This window comes from Daldinia childiae (assembly GCF_008694065.1).
Source record: "Daldinia childiae strain JS-1345 chromosome Unknown Scaffold1, whole genome shotgun sequence".
NCBI lineage: Eukaryota > Fungi > Ascomycota > Sordariomycetes > Xylariales > Hypoxylaceae > Daldinia > Daldinia childiae.
Window position 1 is genome coordinate 2099890 of NW_022984642.1, and position 20916 is coordinate 2120805.

Genomic DNA, 20916 nt, shown 5'->3' on the forward strand with positions numbered 1-20916 from the left:
ACTGCAATCATCTTGCAAATAGAGGCTCGTAGTTACCAGGTAATTATGAGCTAGGCCTACAAGACATGAGGCGGAATGGGATTAGAATGCGGCTAATTTGGTCGTCTGTACAAGTATCCTTATAGATCAATGGGATGCGATGTTGCATAAGGCGTAGGGTTTAGATTTGTGCTGTAAGGGGCATTTTATACTTATACTATACTATATACTAGTTATACTAGTTCAATCGTAGACCGGATCGGACAAATGGGGAGATAAAAAAGTATCTAGGAAGTCTTAGTGGAGTTGAATCGGGTACTACCGTAAACTCATGTGACCTGTCACGTGAACTAAGTTATGAATGTGTGGAGCTTCTCAAACCTGGATCCCAAGTTCATCCGGACCAGACGGCGGCCAGCGCCATTTTTACTTCGATCTTGCTTCAAATTATTTCCTCCCCCAGACTCATCACCTCCTCCACTCCATCCATTCTCTATCGCTCTAGGTCATCTTTCAAGATGTTCAAGAGGTGAGTTATTATGTCTAGATTAACTTTTCAAAGTGCCCCTCCATCAATTGAGGTCAATTGAGCTGACGGAGAGTTTTTTTTACCCCGACTTTAGCGGCCTCTCCTCCTTCGCGAGAGCTGCCAGGCCTGCCTTTGCCGCCCCGACAAGGCGCGCAGTAAGGCCTGCTGCATCTGCATTAAGATTCCCTCTTACGAGCCGATTCGCGAGTACGTCAGGTGCCGGTGATGGCAAGATTTACCAGGTGAGTTACGATCGCGAAACACCGTTGCTAAAGCTTTGTTAAATTGTGGGATGGGAGCTAATGGATACATGAATAGGTTATCGGTGCCGTCGTCGATGGTTAGTGATACCTTAATGACAATATTTACGTTTCTCAGTTGTCTTCGAGGGTAGCTCTATTAACATAAATTTTTATCTTGCAGTCAAGTTCGACACCGCAAAGCTACCCCCCATTTTAAACGCCTTAGAGACACGAAACAACGGACAGAAGCTTATCCTTGAGGTTTCGGTAAGCTTCAGTGCCACAAATCTATATAATCTCAAATCATTTCTAATATCGTACAGCAACATCTGGGTGAAAATGTCGTCCGTTGCATTGCCATGGACGGTAGGTTATGATGGTGAAAAAAATTTCGCGTGCGACAATAAACTCATATCTTTATAGGTACCGAGGGTCTCACCCGAGGCGCCAAGGCCACCGATACTGGCGCTCCCATCACAATTCCTGTCGGCCCTGCTACTCTTGGCCGTATCATGAACGTCACTGGTGACCCGATCGATGAGCGTGGACCTATCAAGACCGATAAGTTCTTGCCTATCCACGCCGAACCCCCGGCGTTCACTGAGCAGTCTACCTCTGCCGAAATTCTAGTTACCGGTATCAAAGTCGTCGATCTGCTCGCTCCCTACGCTCGTGGTGGAAAGATCGGTCTGTTTGGTGGTGCTGGTGTCGGCAAGACTGTGTTCATTCAAGAACTTATCAACAACATCGCCAAGGCTCACGGTGGTTACTCCGTCTTCACTGGTGTCGGCGAGCGAACCCGTGAGGGTAACGATCTGTACCACGAAATGCAGGAGACCTCCGTCATTCAACTCGATGGCGAGTCTAAGGTCGCCCTGGTCTTCGGTCAGATGAACGAACCTCCCGGAGCTCGTGCCCGTGTCGCTCTTACCGGTCTGACGGTCGCTGAATATTTCCGTGACCAGGAAGGACAGGATGGTATGGATAATATTCACTGCTTCCTTAATATTTACTAACACCAATTAGTGCTTCTCTTCATCGACAACATCTTCCGTTTCACCCAAGCCGGTTCTGAGGTGTCTGCCCTGCTAGGTCGTATCCCCTCTGCCGTCGGTTACCAACCCACTCTCGCCATCGATATGGGTGGTATGCAAGAACGAATTACCACAACTAAGAAGGGTTCCATTACCTCCGTCCAGGCCGTCTACGTCCCTGCTGACGATTTGACTGATCCTGCCCCCGCCACCACATTCGCCCATTTGGACGCCACCACTGTGTTGTCCCGTGGTATCTCTGAGTTGGGTATCTACCCCGCTGTCGACCCTCTCGACTCTAAGTCCCGTATGCTCGACCCCCGTGTCGTCGGTCAGGACCACTACGACACCGCCACCCGTGTCCAGCAAATCCTCCAGGAGTACAAGTCCTTACAGGATATCATTGCCATTTTGGGTATGGATGAATTGTCGGAAGCTGACAAGCTTACTGTCGAGCGTGCCCGAAAGATCCAGCGTTTCCTAAGCCAGCCTTTCACTGTCGCTCAGGTTTTCACTGGTATTGAGGGTAAGCTGGTCGACCTCAAGGACACTATTGCCTCTTTCAAGGCTATCTTGGCTGGTGAGGGTGATGACCTCCCTGAGGGTGCCTTCTACATGGTTGGCGACTTCGCGTCGGCAAAGGAGAAGGGAGAGAAGATCTTGTCTGAGCTGGAGAAGTCGTAAGGAATTAATATGGACTGCTGTTAAATAGACGCTACCGAAACCCGGGAGTGACCTGTGTATATCTAGAAAAGGAGAGCAGTGCGGTCTGATGATTTCCCTAGCTCAATCAAGTCCTTTTGTGAGCTGTATACCTAAAATTCCACGCTAATTCTGATATGTCCTGGTGTTATATGTAAATACGTATCCAGGTGCCCCTTTGAGGTGTCTACTCTAGGAGTTAGTTTTCCCCCTCTCTCCATGTAGAACTTGGCATTGAATTGGCCTGCGTGGTCTATTATTATTAATTCCCGAGAATGAGACTTTCCACAAGATCAACCCTTTATTCTAAAGGAAATACTCGTTTGAGGTATATAGACCAGATTAAGCAATTAAATCTAACCAAGACAATTAAGAAAACACAAGGCGGCAAGGCGGCAAGGCCCCGAGCCGTAGTCGAACTTACCTTTGCCGACAAGTACTTGCACGAATATGGGTATACATTCGTTCGTGTCTAGTAAGTCTAGTATAATGTAGAAACGGAATAAGTCATGAGAGCGGATGATTGATATATTCATATAAAAAATAGCATCAATAACTCAGTCTTTTTTACGATGTTGAACAGATCTAAGTTGTCTGTATGCTTATCCGTGTAGTGATACACGGCTATATATATCTACATTCTGAAATCCTAGGGCCTACATAGGTAAGATTATTAATAAAATGCGTCGAAACTAGGATATATATTTTGCATAGTTTATATACCTTAGTATTTATCTATATTAAAGAAAATATGTATTTGCTTTGATGCAAAAGATGATGCTAAGCCTGTAAACCCGAGAAAGAAGGGTGCCTCATCTCAAAGTAAACCACATCGCAAGGTCACCTAGGTAGGTACTCAGTAACTAGCTCACATACATAGTACGGCAATAAATATTAAACCAAACTTACGCATTTCTCTTCATGACATGGTATATTACCCCTAGACTTTTAACTCTTGTATCCTACACCTACGTATTAGGTACATCTTCAATAAATTATTCATAGACTCGTGCGTCTTTATCACGCCTTAGTATTCCCACCCCCAGATACAGCCGTAACGGTAACAAGTTCAGGCTCCGCCCCTGCGCCTCCTGATGAACGCACCGACGAGTCGGCGACCTGTGTTTCTGCAACGCGCTGTTCAACCCATTCAGGGGCAGCTGCGTCCGGCGCGAGACCGTATAGAACAACTACTATGACACCGAGAATACCGCAGAGACAGCTGAATGCCAAAGCTACCTTGCCACGTGTGGTAAATCTGTAAGAGTGATTAGTACAGCGAGAAATAGGTAAGATGGTGGTAAAATAGAATGTTCTGTCTTACCCATCTGGTAGAGGGTCAGGAGACCGAGGCTCCCCTGTTAAGTCGAGGAAGTTTGCTGTATTTCCAGCAGCATTGCCAGCTGTGGGGACATTCTCAGCGGCGCAAGCGTTCAGGTGGTCTTTTGGGATCGTGATCGTCTTTTGTAAATCGAGGGGTGCTTCGACGAAAGTTGCGACTGTAGTGCGGAATGGTTAGTCTCTACTCTTTGAAAATAGGGGCTGGAATTCATGTTTCGGAAAATACTTACTGAGGCCGGATGCAACGTGCCACTCGATGTGGCAATGGAATAGCCAAACACCTAGGTATCCATAAGCATGCGATATAAGAATCGTAGGGTTAAGTAACACTCACCTGGGTTATCAGCCCGGAATCTAAGCACGATGTAACCAGTAGGGAATAACACTAAAGTATCACGGCGCATAGGTGTAGCAGCAAAATCAGCTTCTGTAACACCAGAATCCTCAAAGGTTCCAGCGTCTTCCTCAGACCGATAGACAGCTTGGAAGTGGTGCCCGTGGAGATGGAAAGGATGGCGTCCTGTGTCCAGATTATTGACCACAATCTGCACTATATCACCCTTCTCAAGGACGAAAGAGTGTGTAAAAGAGCCATAGACAGTAGGATTCGTCGCCAATTCTCCAGCAGATAGAGCTGTGTAGAGTGTAGGTACTTTGGGTGCCTTGTATGTAATATTATTGAAGAATGCGCTATTAGAAAGAAAGAAGTTAGCATTTGCATCAAAGGGGAATATTATAATGCATAAAGAGGGAACTCACTAATTCGCACCATCTCCTAAGTTGTCCATGATTACGTCGAGTTGAATCTCCTTGTCTGGCTTGACAAACAGCGTTTGGTTGTCGTATGGGAGTAGGGTCATGTCGTCGAAGTTGTTCAATTCATCGACCAGTGCAGGCTCTGGTAAGGGCTTAGCTTCATCATAGACTAGCCATCCAGTGACATTGTAATTCAAGTCATCTGGCAGTGTATCGAATAAAGTCTGGAATAGGGGTAACGAGCACGTTAGTAATCAAAGAATTGCAAATTACTCTGTTCAAGAATAGTCTACGTACAGTATCCATGCTCGCCACAAATGCATAGTTGGTTGTTGTGTCGTTTTTGGTCGTCACCAAAAAGCTACAGCGCTGAGCAGCAGACAGGTAAATCATATCAGCTTCAGCCGGCTGATGGTAGACACCATCGACCTCGATGATGGTCATATTGTGGCCTTCAAACCAGATGTACTGGCCTGCGAAGGCCCCCATGTTTACAACACGGAAGAGATAAGTTGTCCCGGGTTGGACCGGAACTTTCAAGTTCTGCGTATCATTGAATAGGGCGGCCTGTGGAACGGGCTCGGCTCCCGTGGGATTTCCCTTGCTGATAAATCCTGGAAGTAGGTCTGTTATCTGATCATGATACCAGTCTGAGACAGTCAAAACCCTCTCGTTTTCTTGCTTGTAATATGTGTCAAGAAAAGGAGATTTCGGGTCGTGGACAATGAGAGGTCCTCGTAGCCCATCGGGATATTGTCCATTGGTATGAGAATGGTACCAATATGTACCGGGTTGGTTAATCTGTTCGTCAGATTAGTTCTATAAGCAACATACATCTTTTATTAAGGATATTTACTGTGAAGTTGTAGGTGAAACTCGAGCCCGGCGCAATGGAACATTGTGAGACCTGAGATGGGCCATCCATATGAGTTGTGCCATTCATGAATAAGCCATGAAAATGAAGAGAAGTAGACTGGTTTCCAAGCAGATTCAAGACGTTAACTACGACATTATCGCCAACATCAGCAACAATTGGAGGAATAGGCCATTGGTCGTTAATTCCGATAGTTGGTCTGTCAAACGCTCCATCGGGATTCGACGTGACCCAGCCTATCCTAAAGTTATAGGTAACAGTAGCGGCGCTCGAGAGACTTAGAAGAGTAGCAGCCGAAGCTAGAATCGGGACAAGGCGCCTGAATAACGAGGACATGATGAAGGCTCCCGTCTGGCGGGTGATACGAGAGAGGGAAGCAGTAGAGTAGGAATTGAATTATGAGTCTAGAAGCGGAATACCTAGGTGTAGGCAATTAGATAAATTAGAGTCCCGTACTCGGTAGAGTAGAGATGTCCTCGATAGCACATGAGCTAGCATATGAACTGAAGAATCTGGAATATTTGAAACTATTTTACCCTAGGACTTGGACCAAGTGGGAGATAGCTAATAGATCCTGTGTATGTAGACCCTGTGTATACAGTACCAGTATCCGACTTACATGGGTCAAGAGCAAGTCTTACCGAATACGATTGTTTAGCCAAGGGGGTAGGGAGGAATTAATAGATTATCTTATCAATCGGTGAATGTAACAGCAAGGACGCACGGTAGTATTGACCCATGTCAAGAGCTGGCGCTTTTTTTTTATTGACCTGATGCACCGTGAGAATTAAAGCGGCAGGGAGGGAGAGTCGAGAAGTTCGGACCGCTCCAGACCAACATACCCTAAAAGAAAACGGCCTGATTTCGCTAACCTTCTGAACAACGCCATCGTATAATAACGCTACGGCTAGTGCACATACTACTAAGTAAAAAAAGAAGAAAAAAACATTCATATTTTTAGATTCGAGACCAGTCTTAGAAATGACCGTTAGATCTTGGGTAGATAGCCATTGTTATACTCATGTTTCTATAGAAATACTTTTGCAAAAGGAGGGGAAGTCGGTTGGTTACTTAATAAAATCTTAACCAATAACAAGGTCTAGGGATGTGTTTGTTAAAGGAAAACATACATACAGATTATGGTTTTAGAAAAGCAATCACCTAGCACAAGGGAAACACGCTATCTCTATTGGGTAGTTCATGATCCGGACTACTTACTTCATATAGCGATCTCGGTAGGTGACAACAAAAGGCTACCTTAGGTACCCTACCCTACCCGTACCCACACACCCATAACATCCACTATTACAAGCTGCAGTACGATGATCTGATAAGATTTCTTAGGCAGTTAGAGGCTGGTAATAATGGCGTGGGGTCCTTTTTTCGCGTACCTCCCTAGTCCCTAACAACGACCAATTAGCAGTAAAAATGAGGGTTTTAATAACTTGAACGGGAAGGATTAAACGAAAAACCACATAAATATAGACTACCTAACGTTAGATACAGACTCGGTCGAAATTTAAAGTGAGGTATAATGAGGAAAGCAAACCTTTTCAAGACCCATCTAGCAGGTATCTAGCTAGGTATCCAGCTATCCCAAACTCATTATCAAGCTGCTGCTGCTCGTCCTTAGTCCCCGCAAAGGATCGGTGTCAGAAGCAGCTAGGGTTGTAGCCGGACGTATTGGCAAAGCTTGAACCGCCAAGCAAGGATCTCTGTTTTTCGTACTGCTGCAAGACAACGGGTCCCCCATGCCTAGACCCTGTCTGTAATACTCATTAATACTTATTAGTGAAGCCATGAACCCTACACTCCTCCAAATAACTGGCAGAATGAACGGCTGGCTACAAGAGCGGCCAGGTTACCTACCTAATACCTAGTTTGCAAGGGTTGCCGCAATCCGGCGTTCGATTTTTTTCATTTATCGAACCATCTTGCCAGCTGATCGAAGTCGATCCTCTATGCACTGCTTTTACTCCATACCAACTTTTATCAACGGTCGATTTTTCAACAGCCACGCGAGATCCTAATAGGACTACTGGCTGAATCCCCTCTCAGCTGATACGGAATATTAGCAGAGCTGAACGAATTGTCTCCCCATCAAATGTTCAAGGCCGCTCTCGTCTAGCCGTAACCGGCGTTTTATCGTCCAAACAAACAATCTATCTTTCCCACAATCCTCAAGCATCAATCATACGTAGTGACCAGACCCAATCACCCCTTGGTCTTGTACCCCACTCCCAGATTATCTGATCCTATTTATCAGATCAACAGATAATTCGCCATCTTCTTAACATACCTACTTACACACCACGGGCCAATCTTCCCAAATCCTAATAGTTCGTACTCGAGGAAATCGGAAGCGTTCCCTCGCCAGCTTCTCCTTCGCAATGGCAGCGGATACTGTCTTTGCTGTCCCGGTGTTTCTTGTCGTTTTCCGAGAAACACTTGAAACAGTCATCATCGTCTCTGTCCTGCTAGCTTTCCTTAAGCAGACCCTCGATGGCCCCAATCGAGATGTAAAAGTGTACAAGACACTTGTTAAGCAGGTAAGACACCGGCGCCTCTAACTAGTATTTCAATGTTGAGTATAGAAAGAGTAACCATAGACTATAGGTATGGTTTGGAGTCGGACTTGGTTTCTTTCTCTGCCTCGTCGTTGCCGGCGGATTGATTGGCGCATTTTATACCTTGGGTAAGGATAGCTGGGCATTGAACGAGTACAACTATGAAGGAGCGTTTGCCCTTGTCGCGTCTATAATCATCAGCATCGTGGGCGTGGCCCTCCTCCGTGTTGGTAAAATGCAAGAGAAGTGGCGTGTCAAGCTAGCCAAAGCTCTCGAAGCCCCAGTAGTCACGGGCGGTCATCGAAATGGTTGGCTAAAGCGCTTCGCTGAGAAGTACGCTATGTTCGTCCTTCCCTTCATTACTGTCTTGAGAGAAGGCATCGAAGCCATTGTCTTCGTAGCCGGTGTGTCTTTCTCCGCACCAGCAACTGCGGTTCCGCTTCCCGTAGTCGTTGGGTTAATCGCCGGTTTTATCGTGGGATACATTTTATACAAGTGAGTTTTATATATGATTGTATGATTCGCATTCCACTAACATGCACTAGGGGAGGATCGGGAACAAAACTGCAGTACTTCCTAATAGCTTCTACATGCCTGTTATATCTAGTTGGCGCTGGTCTTTTCTCGCGTTCCGTATGGTATTTTGAAAACCAGCAATGGAACAACATTATTGGTGGCGATGCGGCCGAACTGGGAAATGGACCGGGCTCTTATGACATTGATAAGAGTGTTTGGCACGTAAACGTATGTAACGACTTCCATATCTTGTATTATGGTTGCTAATGTTTCTGGTATAGTGCTGCAGTCCGGAGCTAAACGGCGGCGAGGGAGGCTGGGGAATATTTAATGCCATACTTGGATGGACCAACTCGGCAACATATGGTTCAGTCATCTCTTATAACGTCTACTGGATTGCTGTTATGATCTCATTCGGTGTTATGAGATACCGCGAAGTTAAAGGACATTTGCCCTTTATGAAATCCAAGGAGAGCCCAGCTGGTCCGGTCGTTCAAGCTGATAGGTCCGATGAAGAGAAGACTGTGCCTAACAAGCCAGCCACCTAAAGATACCTATATGAGTCGCGATATTATTGCTTCTCCGCATATCGAATTCTATGTTTGTATAGGATAGAGTCTGGTGCTATACAACACATTGTCGAAGTCATCAGAACTTGGGGAGACATTCCGAGCATGCTACTTAAATATATAACATCGAAGGTGATTTATGAAGGAAAAAGTGTAGATACCTAAATAAAATATAATTATGAGATGGATTTAGTGTCTCCACACTTGCCAAGCTGTCAGATTTTAATGGTGTGAATGAACGTCACTCCCGCAGTCCCGCTCCTCATATCTTATGCCAAGACCATCATTTTCAACTACCTTAGGTAACTACTCAAGTACTTATTAGCTATACTTCCAATTAGCTATTTTTATTAGCTAGGTAGTTAAAGTCAAGGTCAACTACAATTATCTTCATATCTAAGAGATATATTTGATCTTAATACTCTTAAACCCTTATGCAAAATAAATATTAGTCACTCAATCATTCTTGGAAGTTTGAAATTTTCGACAAGCTCCGGAACTGATGACCACCTCGGATCTTTGTATCTTTAGGGTACTACCTCACACGGGAGACAAGCCAAATGGACGACTCGGGCAACGCTATAAACGACAATGCGTCGGACCCCAATCTTATCGAAAAGCTCCCTGAAATTGTCAACATCGTCGAGGATGGAGATTTGATCTTGGATGTTACTTTCGAGAACTCTAAGGATACTATTCGAACCGCACGAGCCGCTCAATCCAAACTATTAAGTCGGGACTCACAACCCGCACCAAAGAAGAAGACCCGCTTAGGTTTCCGTGTAAGCCTCAAAGCGCTTAAGACTCAGTCTAAGTACTTTGAGAGACTCCTCACTGATAGTCGCTTTAAAGAAGCGAAAGATATATCAAGCGCCTTTGCCGCGCTCTCGGTGAGAAATTTCAAGCCTGAAACTGCTGAAGTTAAAGAACTTCCCTGGATCAAAATCCAAGATGACGACCAGGCAACCCAATACGCGCATCGCGAAGGTGCATTTGGCGATCTTCTGCGAATCCTTCATGGCAAGGAAGTAGTCACAAAATTCACCATGTTCACCATGCTATTCGTAACTACATTAGCTGTCTTAGCTGATCGCTTTGACTGTGCATCCGCGGTCTCGAAGTTTCTCGTTGCCGGCATGAGGTTCAAATGGCCCGTGACGAACCGTAAATCTACTAGGGACGAGCCATCAGTCATGAGTCGTAGTAATGAGGATATTCTACGGCAAAAGATATTCGTATCGTGGCTATTGAATCAACCTGCTAGATTTCAAGCGGCCACAAAGGAGATTATCATGAATGGTTCCTGTCGATGGAGTTCGTTTGCTCAAGACGATGAGTTTTCAGATGCTACGTGGTGGTACTTGCAGGATGGTCTTGAGCGTAAGTATCTGACATGCTCATGGCATTTCCGTGCATAGGTACTAACCCCTGAATTAGAAGAGCTGCAATACCGCCGTCAATGCATCCTAAATACGATAGCCTCCGTTCAGCGGCACTTCATCGCTCTCTACACGTCGCGCACACGGCAGTGTAAGCTTGGGTATGATTCGAGTGCAGCTTGCGACTCATACCAGCTAGGCGAGATATTCAAGTTTCTAACAAATAAGAATCTCATGTTCCTCGTCGACTTCTCACCGGCATCTCTCGATTCCATCGCGGATACCTCCTTACTGCAGATCGACACCGTGCTCGCCACTCTGCGTCAGTTCTCCAGCTACCAGATCGATAAGCACCATACCAACTGCGGAATGCGTACGCGTATCCTGCCCATCCTAGATTTCATACTAGGCCTATTATCAGCAAACTCTGTCCCCATAACCAGGAACACCTGGAGGAGTAACCGTCAGGCGGTCGCCTGGATGCCGCCTGATACCGAGGGTAAGGACAAACCGGAGGCGACGCCGTTCCGATTTACGAGGTCGCTGGCGGGAGATCAGCGGTTGCGCTTCGAGAACGCATTGGGCGCGGATAAGTTCGCTAAGGATGTGTTTACGGCGCCGAGCTGGGATTGGACGGCGGAGGATCAAGTCCACGATGATCTCCCGTCTACTACTCCGAGGTGGAGTTTGAGATAAGTATTATGATGTGTTAGACGTAGCGGGATGGTATGATTCCTTCCGGGACCTTGAAATAGAAAGATGAAGAGCTGCTACACATTTAAGAGTCTCTATTTACAAGTATATATAGAGACAGGAGAGCTTGGATACCGTACCGATTGCCCTAAATCATCTGGGAACTGGACTAAATTTAACAGGTACTCTTATTGACCTGCTTCTAGTCGTTAATTTCGATTCAGTTGCTATTTTATACCTAAGCGAAACCGAACTACCGGGATAGTATTTATTGAACGCTGGGATCCCATAAGCTCTCATAGCTGTAAGGCAATGGTAAACGAAACAAAAAACGCATATGATGAGAATAATCCGCATAATCAGCATAGCGCCATATTAACAGCGGGTATTATAACAGTCTGTAAGTACTAGTGTTTATACAAAACGCGAAGACTATAAGTCAGATTATCCTTAGACGGAAGTTATTACTGTTGTTAGCTAAGTAGTATCCGTGGTGTTCTGTGATATTGAATAGGAGGCTCTGAAAAACTTCAAGCTCTCAAAGCGGAAGCGATATAAGTTCGTGAACTACTCATAGTCATAGATGGCATGTTCAGTTACTCGGTACATCAGTAATGCAGAAGCTTTAGCTGTATAAGAGATAATAAACTACCTTACAAGATAGTTCATGTATAGATCTGTTTATCCGGGGTAAATGAGATATATAATGCTCCGAATGTTGACTGATGCATACCTAGTCTGGGATAAGCATCGAACCAGAAATAATGTTGTAATCTCTATATACACGGCAATTTCTTGGCCGTCTTCTCTGAACTGATAGCTGAACACGAAATATGTACCTACCCAACCAAACATTGAAGGCGAATAGTCGTCACCTAGGAATGCTACACCATAACGCCAATACAGAATATGATTAAACGACTTCCCATGGATGGACTCAAAAAAGAAAAACCAAAACTTTAGCTCCTGAGAGCCTCCAATCTGTTCCTCATCTGGTCCATCATAGCTTCTGGATCCTCTTCGTCTTCCTCCAGCTGGACAGGCTGTTCCTGGGGGTGAGATGGTAGCGGTGCGCTGGGTGTCGCGCCCGCCTTCTCCATACGGCCCTTGAGGATCTCTCCCAACACTTTATCGACTTCGCCCTCGGCTTCCTCCTCTTCATCTTCTAGCATATCGTCCACGGGTAGACTCTCACCGACCATCTCCTCGATGACACCAGCCTTCATGAGTTCGAGGGATAGCTCACGCATGGTTCCTGCCAATTGCGGTAGCCGGATTAGGCTGTTTACATCCTTCATAACGCCTACGCTGGCCCGAATGCTGCCCTCGATCTTGCGCACCGCAAACGCCTCGTTCACTTGCATCTGCACGCTGCTCAGCTGCGCCTTGGACGTCACTAGCCTCGCCGATGTGCGCCGTGCCCGGATCAACTCCTTCGCGAAGTCGCGCACTTCTCGTTGCGCCTGTTTTGCTTGCTGTGGGTTCCGTTGGGATCGTCGGTCCGCTTGGACGATGAGGTTCTTGGTCTTGACCTCGACTTGCTTGACTTGGTTGATATCTCGCTCGAGCTTGCGGATGTTGGATCGTATTAAGGCGTTACATTTTCGCATCTATTTTCAGAGGAGTGGTGTAAGTTGAAAACGCCACCTAGCTGAATCTCTATCAAGAGAAGAATAGGGAGTTGTTTACCTGGGCATTGGGGTCTGGTTTAACGAAGAGTGATTTGAGACTCTCCATCTTGGGGATGGGTTAGTTTGGATGTTGTCTGGATTGAAAGGTCTAGATCAAAAATGACAAGGCGGTTCCTGCCGAGGGGCCTCAGATGGGATCTGGCAAAGCAGTCCGGGGGAGGCTGAATATAGAGGTACCTTAGGTAAGAAGAGTAGTGGGACTGATAGATTACCTATAGATGGTTATGTGTTATGCAGCTTAACGCGATCTAAATGACGTTGGTCCAGGCTGACTGGTTGACTGGCTGACTGGCTCACAGGGAAAGATGGGGAATTCAGGAACAGCTTAACCCCGCTAAAGTGCTAACTTAGACGGTTATCCAATACAGTGTCAAGGGAGTTTCGATACACTATTTAGACGCTTACGTAAAGCCACCACTACCTAAATGTTGCTACAGATACACAGGTACATTAAAAGAAAGATATCATTTATCATATTGTTCAATTTAATCTCACTATCAGAAATCATGTTTTACATCCGTACGTAAATAAGACAGTATCCTTAAAGATCCGCAAAGGTTGTCTGTCTTCAAGTTATACTTCAGTCTTTGTATTTTTTTTTTTTTTTTTTTTACATAGGTAGTTACAGGATTGTATCGAAGAATGCAACTCCAATATTATCAGCTATGCAGATGAATCCAGAACTTTGGGACCTGGGTACGTAGGCGAGGCTTCTGGAATTTCTCTGCTTTCATGCAGTCATCTCGGGGTTTGGTAATTCTCTTTCGATGCTACGCTCTTTAAATAAAATAAAAGTAAAAACGGGTTTATTGAAAAGTATGCTAAAATTTCGGTATAGCTTCTTTAATATTAGCATCAAAGTATGCAGCAATTGAGTAACTTTTATGATAAGTTCGTTGGTAAGCTGAAGCTATGTATGTAGGGGCTCTTGCTTAGGTTAGGTACGAAGGTATTGTACAAACGTTACCGCGAAGTCTATGCCCAATTTGGCTACGTATTACAGTGCGAATTCCTGGTCAAGCCCAGGCAGCTACCCCCCGTGCAAATCCAAATCTAGCCCTGCTGCTTCCGCCGCTTTCGTGCGGGTTCGATGTTCATCGGAGGGGTGCATCATTAAGCTCTTTACTAGAACAGCCTCATATTTTTTTTATTTCTTAAACTCTCTTCCCACCAATTCCAACAAATAGACAATCAAACTACAGTTGTATTTGCGATCATAACCTGAGAATTTTTTTTTTTTCACCAACTACCTTTTTACACTTACATACTTGACCGACGTCATATACCATCACCCCCACCAACAAATTCAGATATCCTATAGCAGTCAAGATGGCGCAGGTCACTCCCGAAGGTAAGTCTACTACCTGAATTACCACCTCCATGTCTACCTATCTAGCTTCTTGCCAGTAGGGTAGGCAGCATACCATGTAACTGGGTCAATGTCTACGTTATATACATGGATATTCCATCTATCAAAGTATACGCAAGCTAACTATTCTCTGTGTAGTACTATGGGCCCAGCGCTCTTCCAATGCGGAACCTGAGAAAAACTTTATCTATCTCACCATTTCGGTTCCCGATGTCCCCAAGGAGAACCTGAAGCTTGATCTTCAGCCTACAACCTTAACTTTCACCGGTCACTCCGAGACCCTGAAGCGAACGTACCACCTAGATCTTACCTTCTACGCTGAGATCGACCCCGCCGAGAGCCAGGTCCACCATACCGCTCGCAATGTTGAGCTCAAGCTACGCAAGAAGGAGCTCAACGACGAATATTGGCCGCGTCTTCTTAAGGAGTCTAAGAAAGTCCAGTTTTTGAAGACCGACTTCGATAAGTGGGTCGATGAGGACGAGCAGAACGAGGCTCCTGAAGAAGATTTCTCACAATTTGGTGGTATGGGTACGTGAACTATTTATAATCCACACGATCCACTCCCTCTCTAAGCACATACTCCTCTCATTCAAAATTTATCCATCCATATACAGGTCAATCTTTAACTATACAAAATCTCGTGACTAACATTTTTCCTTTTTATAGGAGGCATGCCAGGCATGGGTGGTATGGGTGGCATGGGCGGTATGGGCGGAATGGGTGGAATGGGTACGTAACTTTTAGGAAGATGAATATCTATTAATTATGAGTGAGCTAACACGTTAACACTAGGTGGTGCCGGCGGTGACTTTGGCGGTATCGATTTCTCTAAGCTCGGCGCTGCTGGTGGTATGCCCGGTGGTGAGGAGGAGGAGGATGAGTCTGACGATGATATGCCGGCTCTTGAAGGCGAAGAGGAGGGCAAGGACGAGAAAGACGCGACCAAGGCTGCCGCATAAACACGTTTCTGCAGGCTCTAAAGCACAAGCCCTTCCGGGTGCCTTGTGCAAAATCTACTCGTCCTGCTTGGACCCGAGAATATGGCCCGGGCTAGAGAACCAGCAAGTGGTAATGCGATTCAGATATGTTTCGGGAGCCGGCGAGCTATTGGCAAGCTAGGAGGTTAGGTTACCTAGTACTTAACGCTGGATTCCGATTAAAAATTTATGAAGTAATTAAGCATGTTCTGCTAGACGATAGTGCCGGGATTCATACGAGTTCGACGGGCAGCAAGGATCACTTCGAAGATTGGTGTAAATCCCCATACATTGACCTACCTTATGCATCCTGGATACACAATCTATGTTGTCCTACATGGTCTACCTACGGGTCACGAAGACCTGCTTATGCGCAGCAAATGTCTTAAAATTCGGCAAGCTAGGCAGCCGCAATTCCCCATACCCTACGTGATTGGTCATGACCGAATCCCCGAACCTGTAAGTCTCTAGTTGGTGTGACGCTGATGCCCGTTGTCAATCTTTCGCCTCAGCTCCGGACGAGATGTCTCATGACACGGTTGATAGACCCGAGTTCAATATTTACGTGTATCTGTCTCTCTCCGATGTCCGTTTCCTTGATTCTCACCATCTCCATTTCAGACTACCTCTCACGTCGATCGCCTAAGTTAAGGGCACTTGTCAATATGCGAGATTCTGTCCTACGCCTATGTAGCAAGTTTGACTTAGGAGATCGGCTATTGTACTTTGACTACGAGGTCCGGCAACCCGTTTAGCTCCCGATGTTAAGACCTGTCAAACTTATTATAGGATATACTCGTTACTCTAAGTTGGTGGTTCCCCGTGATGAGGTGTTGTAGAACAGAGGACCCAGTCCCTTGGGTCTCCGTTCTACGGATACGTCTGCAACGCGATGTAAGGTGTGTATATTTGTCAGGATTCTAGATGAGACATCTAGAACAAAGAACAGGTTTAGTATGTATAGACCCAGAACCTCGTAGATAGTTAGAGTTCCTTGCGGAACAACGAAGTTGTTTCCATGCTGTTTGGTTCCACCTCGTGACAATCTTTCTCCGAAATGTACTTACTTTTATATAAAAACAGAACTTCGCGTATAACTTTTTTGCCTTCCTCCTCTTCTCTCTAGTACATACAACCCAACCAAGACGAAACCTTATACTCGCCCCTATTTCTTACAAGTTCCACGCTATAGATATATTGTATAGACGGTCCATACGCGACCCAAAACACTACCTAACTCACCTCCATCTATCAAATAACTTATATTCTTCTTGTGAAATTTTGTTAGGGGCCTTGCGGAAAGCAACTCAAACAAGACGAATAACAAACTAAAGTCGATAATATTCACCCGTAATGTCTAACTCTATGAAGAAGTCCACGCGCTCGCGGCTCAACTTGGCCAAGTCTGCGCCTGTCCAATACTCACAATCACGGACACAGAACAACCAGTCGTCCTGGACCGCAGCGGATGCGGCCAAGGCCTCGAAGAACGGTGCATTTCTTACTGCGTGGCCCCCCGAGGAGCCCTATCATACCCCAACTGTTGACCTTTTCAGTCAGGGCCAGAACCAGAATGGGCCAAGAAGGTCCTGAAGTATGGTTTTACTGCATGGTAGTATGCGAGTATTCTGAGGAACTTAATCGGGGGGCAATGATGTTAGCAAGCGGAGATCAGGAGTATATCAGGTCCTCCGTTAGTTAGAACTTCCCCTTTAGAAAGTTATCTATGTTTAAAGTCGCGTTCTTGGACAGTTTCATGTCTCTCCGAGAGGTTGGAGGAAGGGGAACAAAGTATGATGGCTTGAAAAGATCTATATACTGTCTACAGTATCTATTAATCACATGTTGCAGAAAGGACAATATCATCAAACTAATTTCGGCATATAATACTCGAGAAACTAACTATATGAGATGAGTATAGACTTAGGGATGCGATGGGTACAACATTATCCAATTGTAAAGTATATCCATAGGAGCATATAGGGAGATTAATCATAGTATAGAGTCGAAGCGTGCAATAGATGCTTGACAGATCTAACTACCTTATGAAAAAGGCAGTATGTGCTTGTAGAAGAGCCCCATGAAGAAACTATGTCGATGTCGAAGCTAAAGTAAAACAATTCCCGCTCTCTGCTGATACGTATAAGACAAGCATACAAGAGAATATGATCTGATTATTTAAGAAGAGAATGGAAGTAGAAAAAAGAAGACAAGAGTATAGAGGATCGGGAGTGTTATACAACCCAGAAAGTGATTTGTCAGAGAAACAAGCTGAAACTCTAAATAAATCATCTAAACAATTTTTTCGCACATATACCAAATCGTCAACGCTATCACCTTCTTCATGCCACGATGTCCAATTCGTTAATGGTACATAAGTGGACTTTGGCAACGAATTTTCACCAATCCACAAAGGCCCGCTTGGCACAGCGGTAATGCGCCTCACTAGTATTCTTTGAATACTACTAAGGAAGCTATGAGGAGATGACTGGTTCGACTCCAGTAGTGGGCATTTATTTTTTTCTCAGTTTGGTTTTTTTTATGGCTTTCGGGTGGGCCGATATTTTTTTGTGGGATTTATACGAGAAATAAACGAAATAGCCTCAAGTTTGCTTGCCCTATGAAGGCTTAGGTTACACGGATGGTCTCCACTGGCGCTAACGGAGCCAATCAAACAAATACCGGAGGGGAGACACAGAAACGTGATAGATGGAAGTTTAGAAGTTGAGTTGTAACTTTAGTTGTAAATTATAGTATTAACTAAACTATAAGGGGCTATAGTTAAGGAAAGGTCACGTAAAGATCAGTAACCCCTAATCATCAAAAGTGATCGAGTTAGTAGTGATATAGTTTAGAAAGGTCTTTAGATTATAAGAAAATGTATGATATCTTAGGAGATGCCTTTGGCATATGTTTAAGTGTCCAGTATATTTTTCAAACTATTGTATTTTAAAGTTGAATTAACATTATATGATCCTACATAGGGGACAATCATAAGAATTCACCCCTCCTAGTAGTTATAACTTTCTTTTAGCCCTGGCAAAAAGCATCACATCTGCTTACCATGATTACCCCTAATTAATGACTGGAGTTGCACGTAAAGCCCCTCAATACGTCGATCGGAAAGTACGCAGTTTGAGGAATAACAGCGCCAGTCTATGCGAGCTCGAGTCTTCTTCTCATCCACTTAATAAGGGTACACATTAACTCATTAAGAAGCCATCAGAAAAATACCCATACTCACAAGATGGTGCTAATAGCTAACATTACTGGATGAAGTTGTCTCGTTCTAGCCTCTATTGTTAACGCAATTACAGCGGATAAGTACCACACAGTGGGACTGCTTTACTCCAAGGACAAATAAAGGACGCCGAGGTATTAGACCAAGGCGCTTGGGGTCTTCAGTCTTCCTTTGGAGTGAGTAATCTGGGCTGGAGAATAGATACGGATTAAGTTATATATATCATGGGAACAAGCTCCGCTAATCGTCATACTCCGGGATACTCTAAAGCATTGCCCCACAAGAGGAGAGCTGGGGAATTGGCTTCTGGGTTATAATACTTCCCTCCAACCGTGGGAAAGTGTAACAATGCTAGTAGATCTGGTTTCTTCTCATGATTAGGAGGCGACGTGACAACATCATCTCTTGTGGTATAATTGTAGCATACCTCAAGACGCGCTAACTCAGATTCTCTGCTGCCATCTCTAAAGGGCACCTCGGGAAGACAGCGGCGTGGATCTCTTCCCAGTCCTCGGGTCTGTTCTTGATGGCGTATAGTTCCTCTATCCAGAGGTACCGGAAACCGAAAACCCGGATCATAAATATGGTATATATAAGGGTAGCTAGTAGGGTCTTGAGGGGGACACCCCAACGCGATGATTATAGCAAGTGCTTCCCCATAGGAAAAACCATGCGGTGGACAATTAGACACATCTACCTATTTGTCCAGGCTAGGTAGATACGATCTGTACCCCTTTACCTGGATTTTTTCCAACGTCTAGAGCCCAAATCGGGAGAATAGGGTCGCGACCTCGAGATCACTCTCTATGTTTTAAAAACTCAAGTGCCAAACAAGTCTGATAATCCTCACGCGTTTGGGTCATCGGGAAAGTTACCAGTCGTGGCATTAGTCGACCAGTTAGGGTACTACTAGCTACACGAAGGTTAACATATAACATATATCAAGATAATTATCTGCTCCATACCTTTTTTTTGGTAAGTGCAGAGCTCGAGCGTCAGAGTGTAACTTGCATAAAGAACTATCTTGTCCTTACGACCCACCTTGAAGTCCCAAATGTAACTTGGACATGAGTTAACTCATTATTTTCATCTTATGTACCACGAGATGGACCTAGAAGACATGGAAGCAGCTTTGTGATTCCGTAAAGAACTCTAAACATAAGTTATGGGTGTTGGTGTGTATATACCAAGAAATCCTTTGCTCTGGATTGTCCCATCTAGATAATAATATCATGAGGAAGAAACAGTGTAAGGTTAAAGGTAATAAGACATAAAACCCATTGGCTCCTGTCTATTCAAACGCTACATAGCTAAATTTTTACTTCGCACAGCGCAATAGTCCTCGTTTAGGTAGAGTTAAGAGTAAATAATTCGCACACACCCTAGCTCATGTCAAGAGAAAAGTACACGGATGTATGTAACTGAAATATATTGTATTATATTGGTTATGAGTTATCAAGTCCTATATTGATATATAACGATCATTCTTTCCTAACATAAGCCCGTGATAAAATTCTACGTAGTTAAATCTAATAGTGAATTGTTTGCAATTAACTAAACGGCTCAATATACTCTCTTTTATTAGTTACTGTATTCTTAAACGGATAAGCCTATACTATGATGCCTATAGCTAGAATAGTAAGTCCCTGCAATAGTCTTTAACAAAATTGTGGAATAATAGATGCGAATATGCTAGCATAAGGCTGAAAGGGAAACTAGGGCTGCTGCAAATAGCTTTACTTATCATGATGCCGAATATGCATGGGAGGGCTATAGTACGATATTTTAAACTTGCTACAGATATAAGCGCGTAACGTTCCCTTTAAGTTCGAATCTTCATCACGCAATCTAAGCTTAATATGGTCGGCAGTGTTCAGGCGATCTCCAAAAATTGGGCCAATCCTTGATGTTCTATCTATAATGGCTGGCTGTTAAGTTGCGGGAGAACTAACATCTTTATCGGACCCTGGACATATAATTGGTACATTATTTCTTCAACACCAATACTTGCAGTAGAATTATGTGATTGGGATAACCCTGGAACTCCTATCACGAACTAGTTTAGATGAAAACCACATAGCTTGCTGGAGCTTCTTCAGGCCTTTGCTACTAATATCCCCTGAGGTGATATGGTTCTTAGTAATGTTCTCATGGAAGCTTGGAACTTAGGGTACAATGCTCTTACCTAGCAGCCATATACGGAAAGTGACTCGGGCTCAAGTGGAGCACATAGTTCTTCTGCGGCTCCGCGGTCCGCATGGGGGTTTAGTGGGTAGGACGGTCATGTGCTAGACCTGTGCCAGACCTGTGCTAGACCTAGTAGAATTCGTCACATCTACATATCTATGTACATCCATCCATCCATCCACTCATCACATCACATGCCGGAGTTAAGACGCCGGGGACCTGGCTAATGGGGTTTCGATTCGAGCCCATTACTTGCAGTTCCCCGGC

General features: G+C 44.8%; 6 protein-coding genes across 6 annotated transcripts; 4 read left to right on the forward strand and 2 right to left on the reverse strand.

Moving 5' to 3' along the window:
• Positions 1-497: 497 nt before the first annotated feature.
• GL218_00553 (ATP synthase subunit beta, mitochondrial) lies at positions 498-2468 on the forward strand (the record flags this gene model as incomplete). Its single annotated transcript, XM_033576980.1, has 7 exons — positions 498-508; positions 603-750; positions 827-848; positions 932-1017; positions 1074-1116; positions 1174-1728; positions 1777-2468. The coding sequence occupies 7 exons, from the start codon at positions 498-500 to the stop codon at positions 2466-2468; spliced, it is 1557 nt and encodes a 518-aa protein (XP_033441723.1).
• Positions 2469-3506: 1038 nt separating this feature from the next.
• On the reverse strand, positions 3507-5793 carry GL218_00554 (Iron transport multicopper oxidase FET3; the record flags this gene model as incomplete). Its single annotated transcript, XM_033576981.1, has 7 exons — positions 3507-3744; positions 3811-3985; positions 4058-4108; positions 4162-4517; positions 4587-4807; positions 4881-5384; positions 5440-5793. The coding sequence occupies 7 exons, from the start codon at positions 5791-5793 to the stop codon at positions 3507-3509; spliced, it is 1899 nt and encodes a 632-aa protein (XP_033441720.1).
• A 2054-nt stretch (positions 5794-7847) lies between these two features.
• Positions 7848-9088, forward strand: GL218_00555 (Plasma membrane iron permease; the record flags this gene model as incomplete). Its single annotated transcript, XM_033576982.1, has 4 exons — positions 7848-8006; positions 8074-8519; positions 8570-8768; positions 8822-9088. The coding sequence occupies 4 exons, from the start codon at positions 7848-7850 to the stop codon at positions 9086-9088; spliced, it is 1071 nt and encodes a 356-aa protein (XP_033441721.1).
• Positions 9089-9669: 581 nt separating this feature from the next.
• Positions 9670-11184, forward strand: GL218_00556 (uncharacterized protein; the record flags this gene model as incomplete). The annotated part of the gene is made up of 2 exons (XM_033576983.1): positions 9670-10489; positions 10547-11184. 2 exons carry the CDS (start codon positions 9670-9672, stop codon positions 11182-11184), a joined length of 1458 nt encoding a protein of 485 aa, XP_033441718.1.
• A 956-nt stretch (positions 11185-12140) lies between these two features.
• GL218_00557 (Vacuolar protein-sorting-associated protein 24) lies at positions 12141-12918 on the reverse strand (the record flags this gene model as incomplete). Its single annotated transcript, XM_033576984.1, has 2 exons — positions 12141-12791; positions 12871-12918. 2 exons carry the CDS (start codon positions 12916-12918, stop codon positions 12141-12143), a joined length of 699 nt encoding a protein of 232 aa, XP_033441719.1.
• A 1283-nt stretch (positions 12919-14201) lies between these two features.
• Positions 14202-15203, forward strand: GL218_00558 (Protein wos2; the record flags this gene model as incomplete). Its single annotated transcript, XM_033576985.1, has 4 exons — positions 14202-14223; positions 14380-14772; positions 14911-14973; positions 15037-15203. The coding sequence occupies 4 exons, from the start codon at positions 14202-14204 to the stop codon at positions 15201-15203; spliced, it is 645 nt and encodes a 214-aa protein (XP_033441726.1).
• Between the last annotated feature and the right edge of the window lie 5713 nt (positions 15204-20916).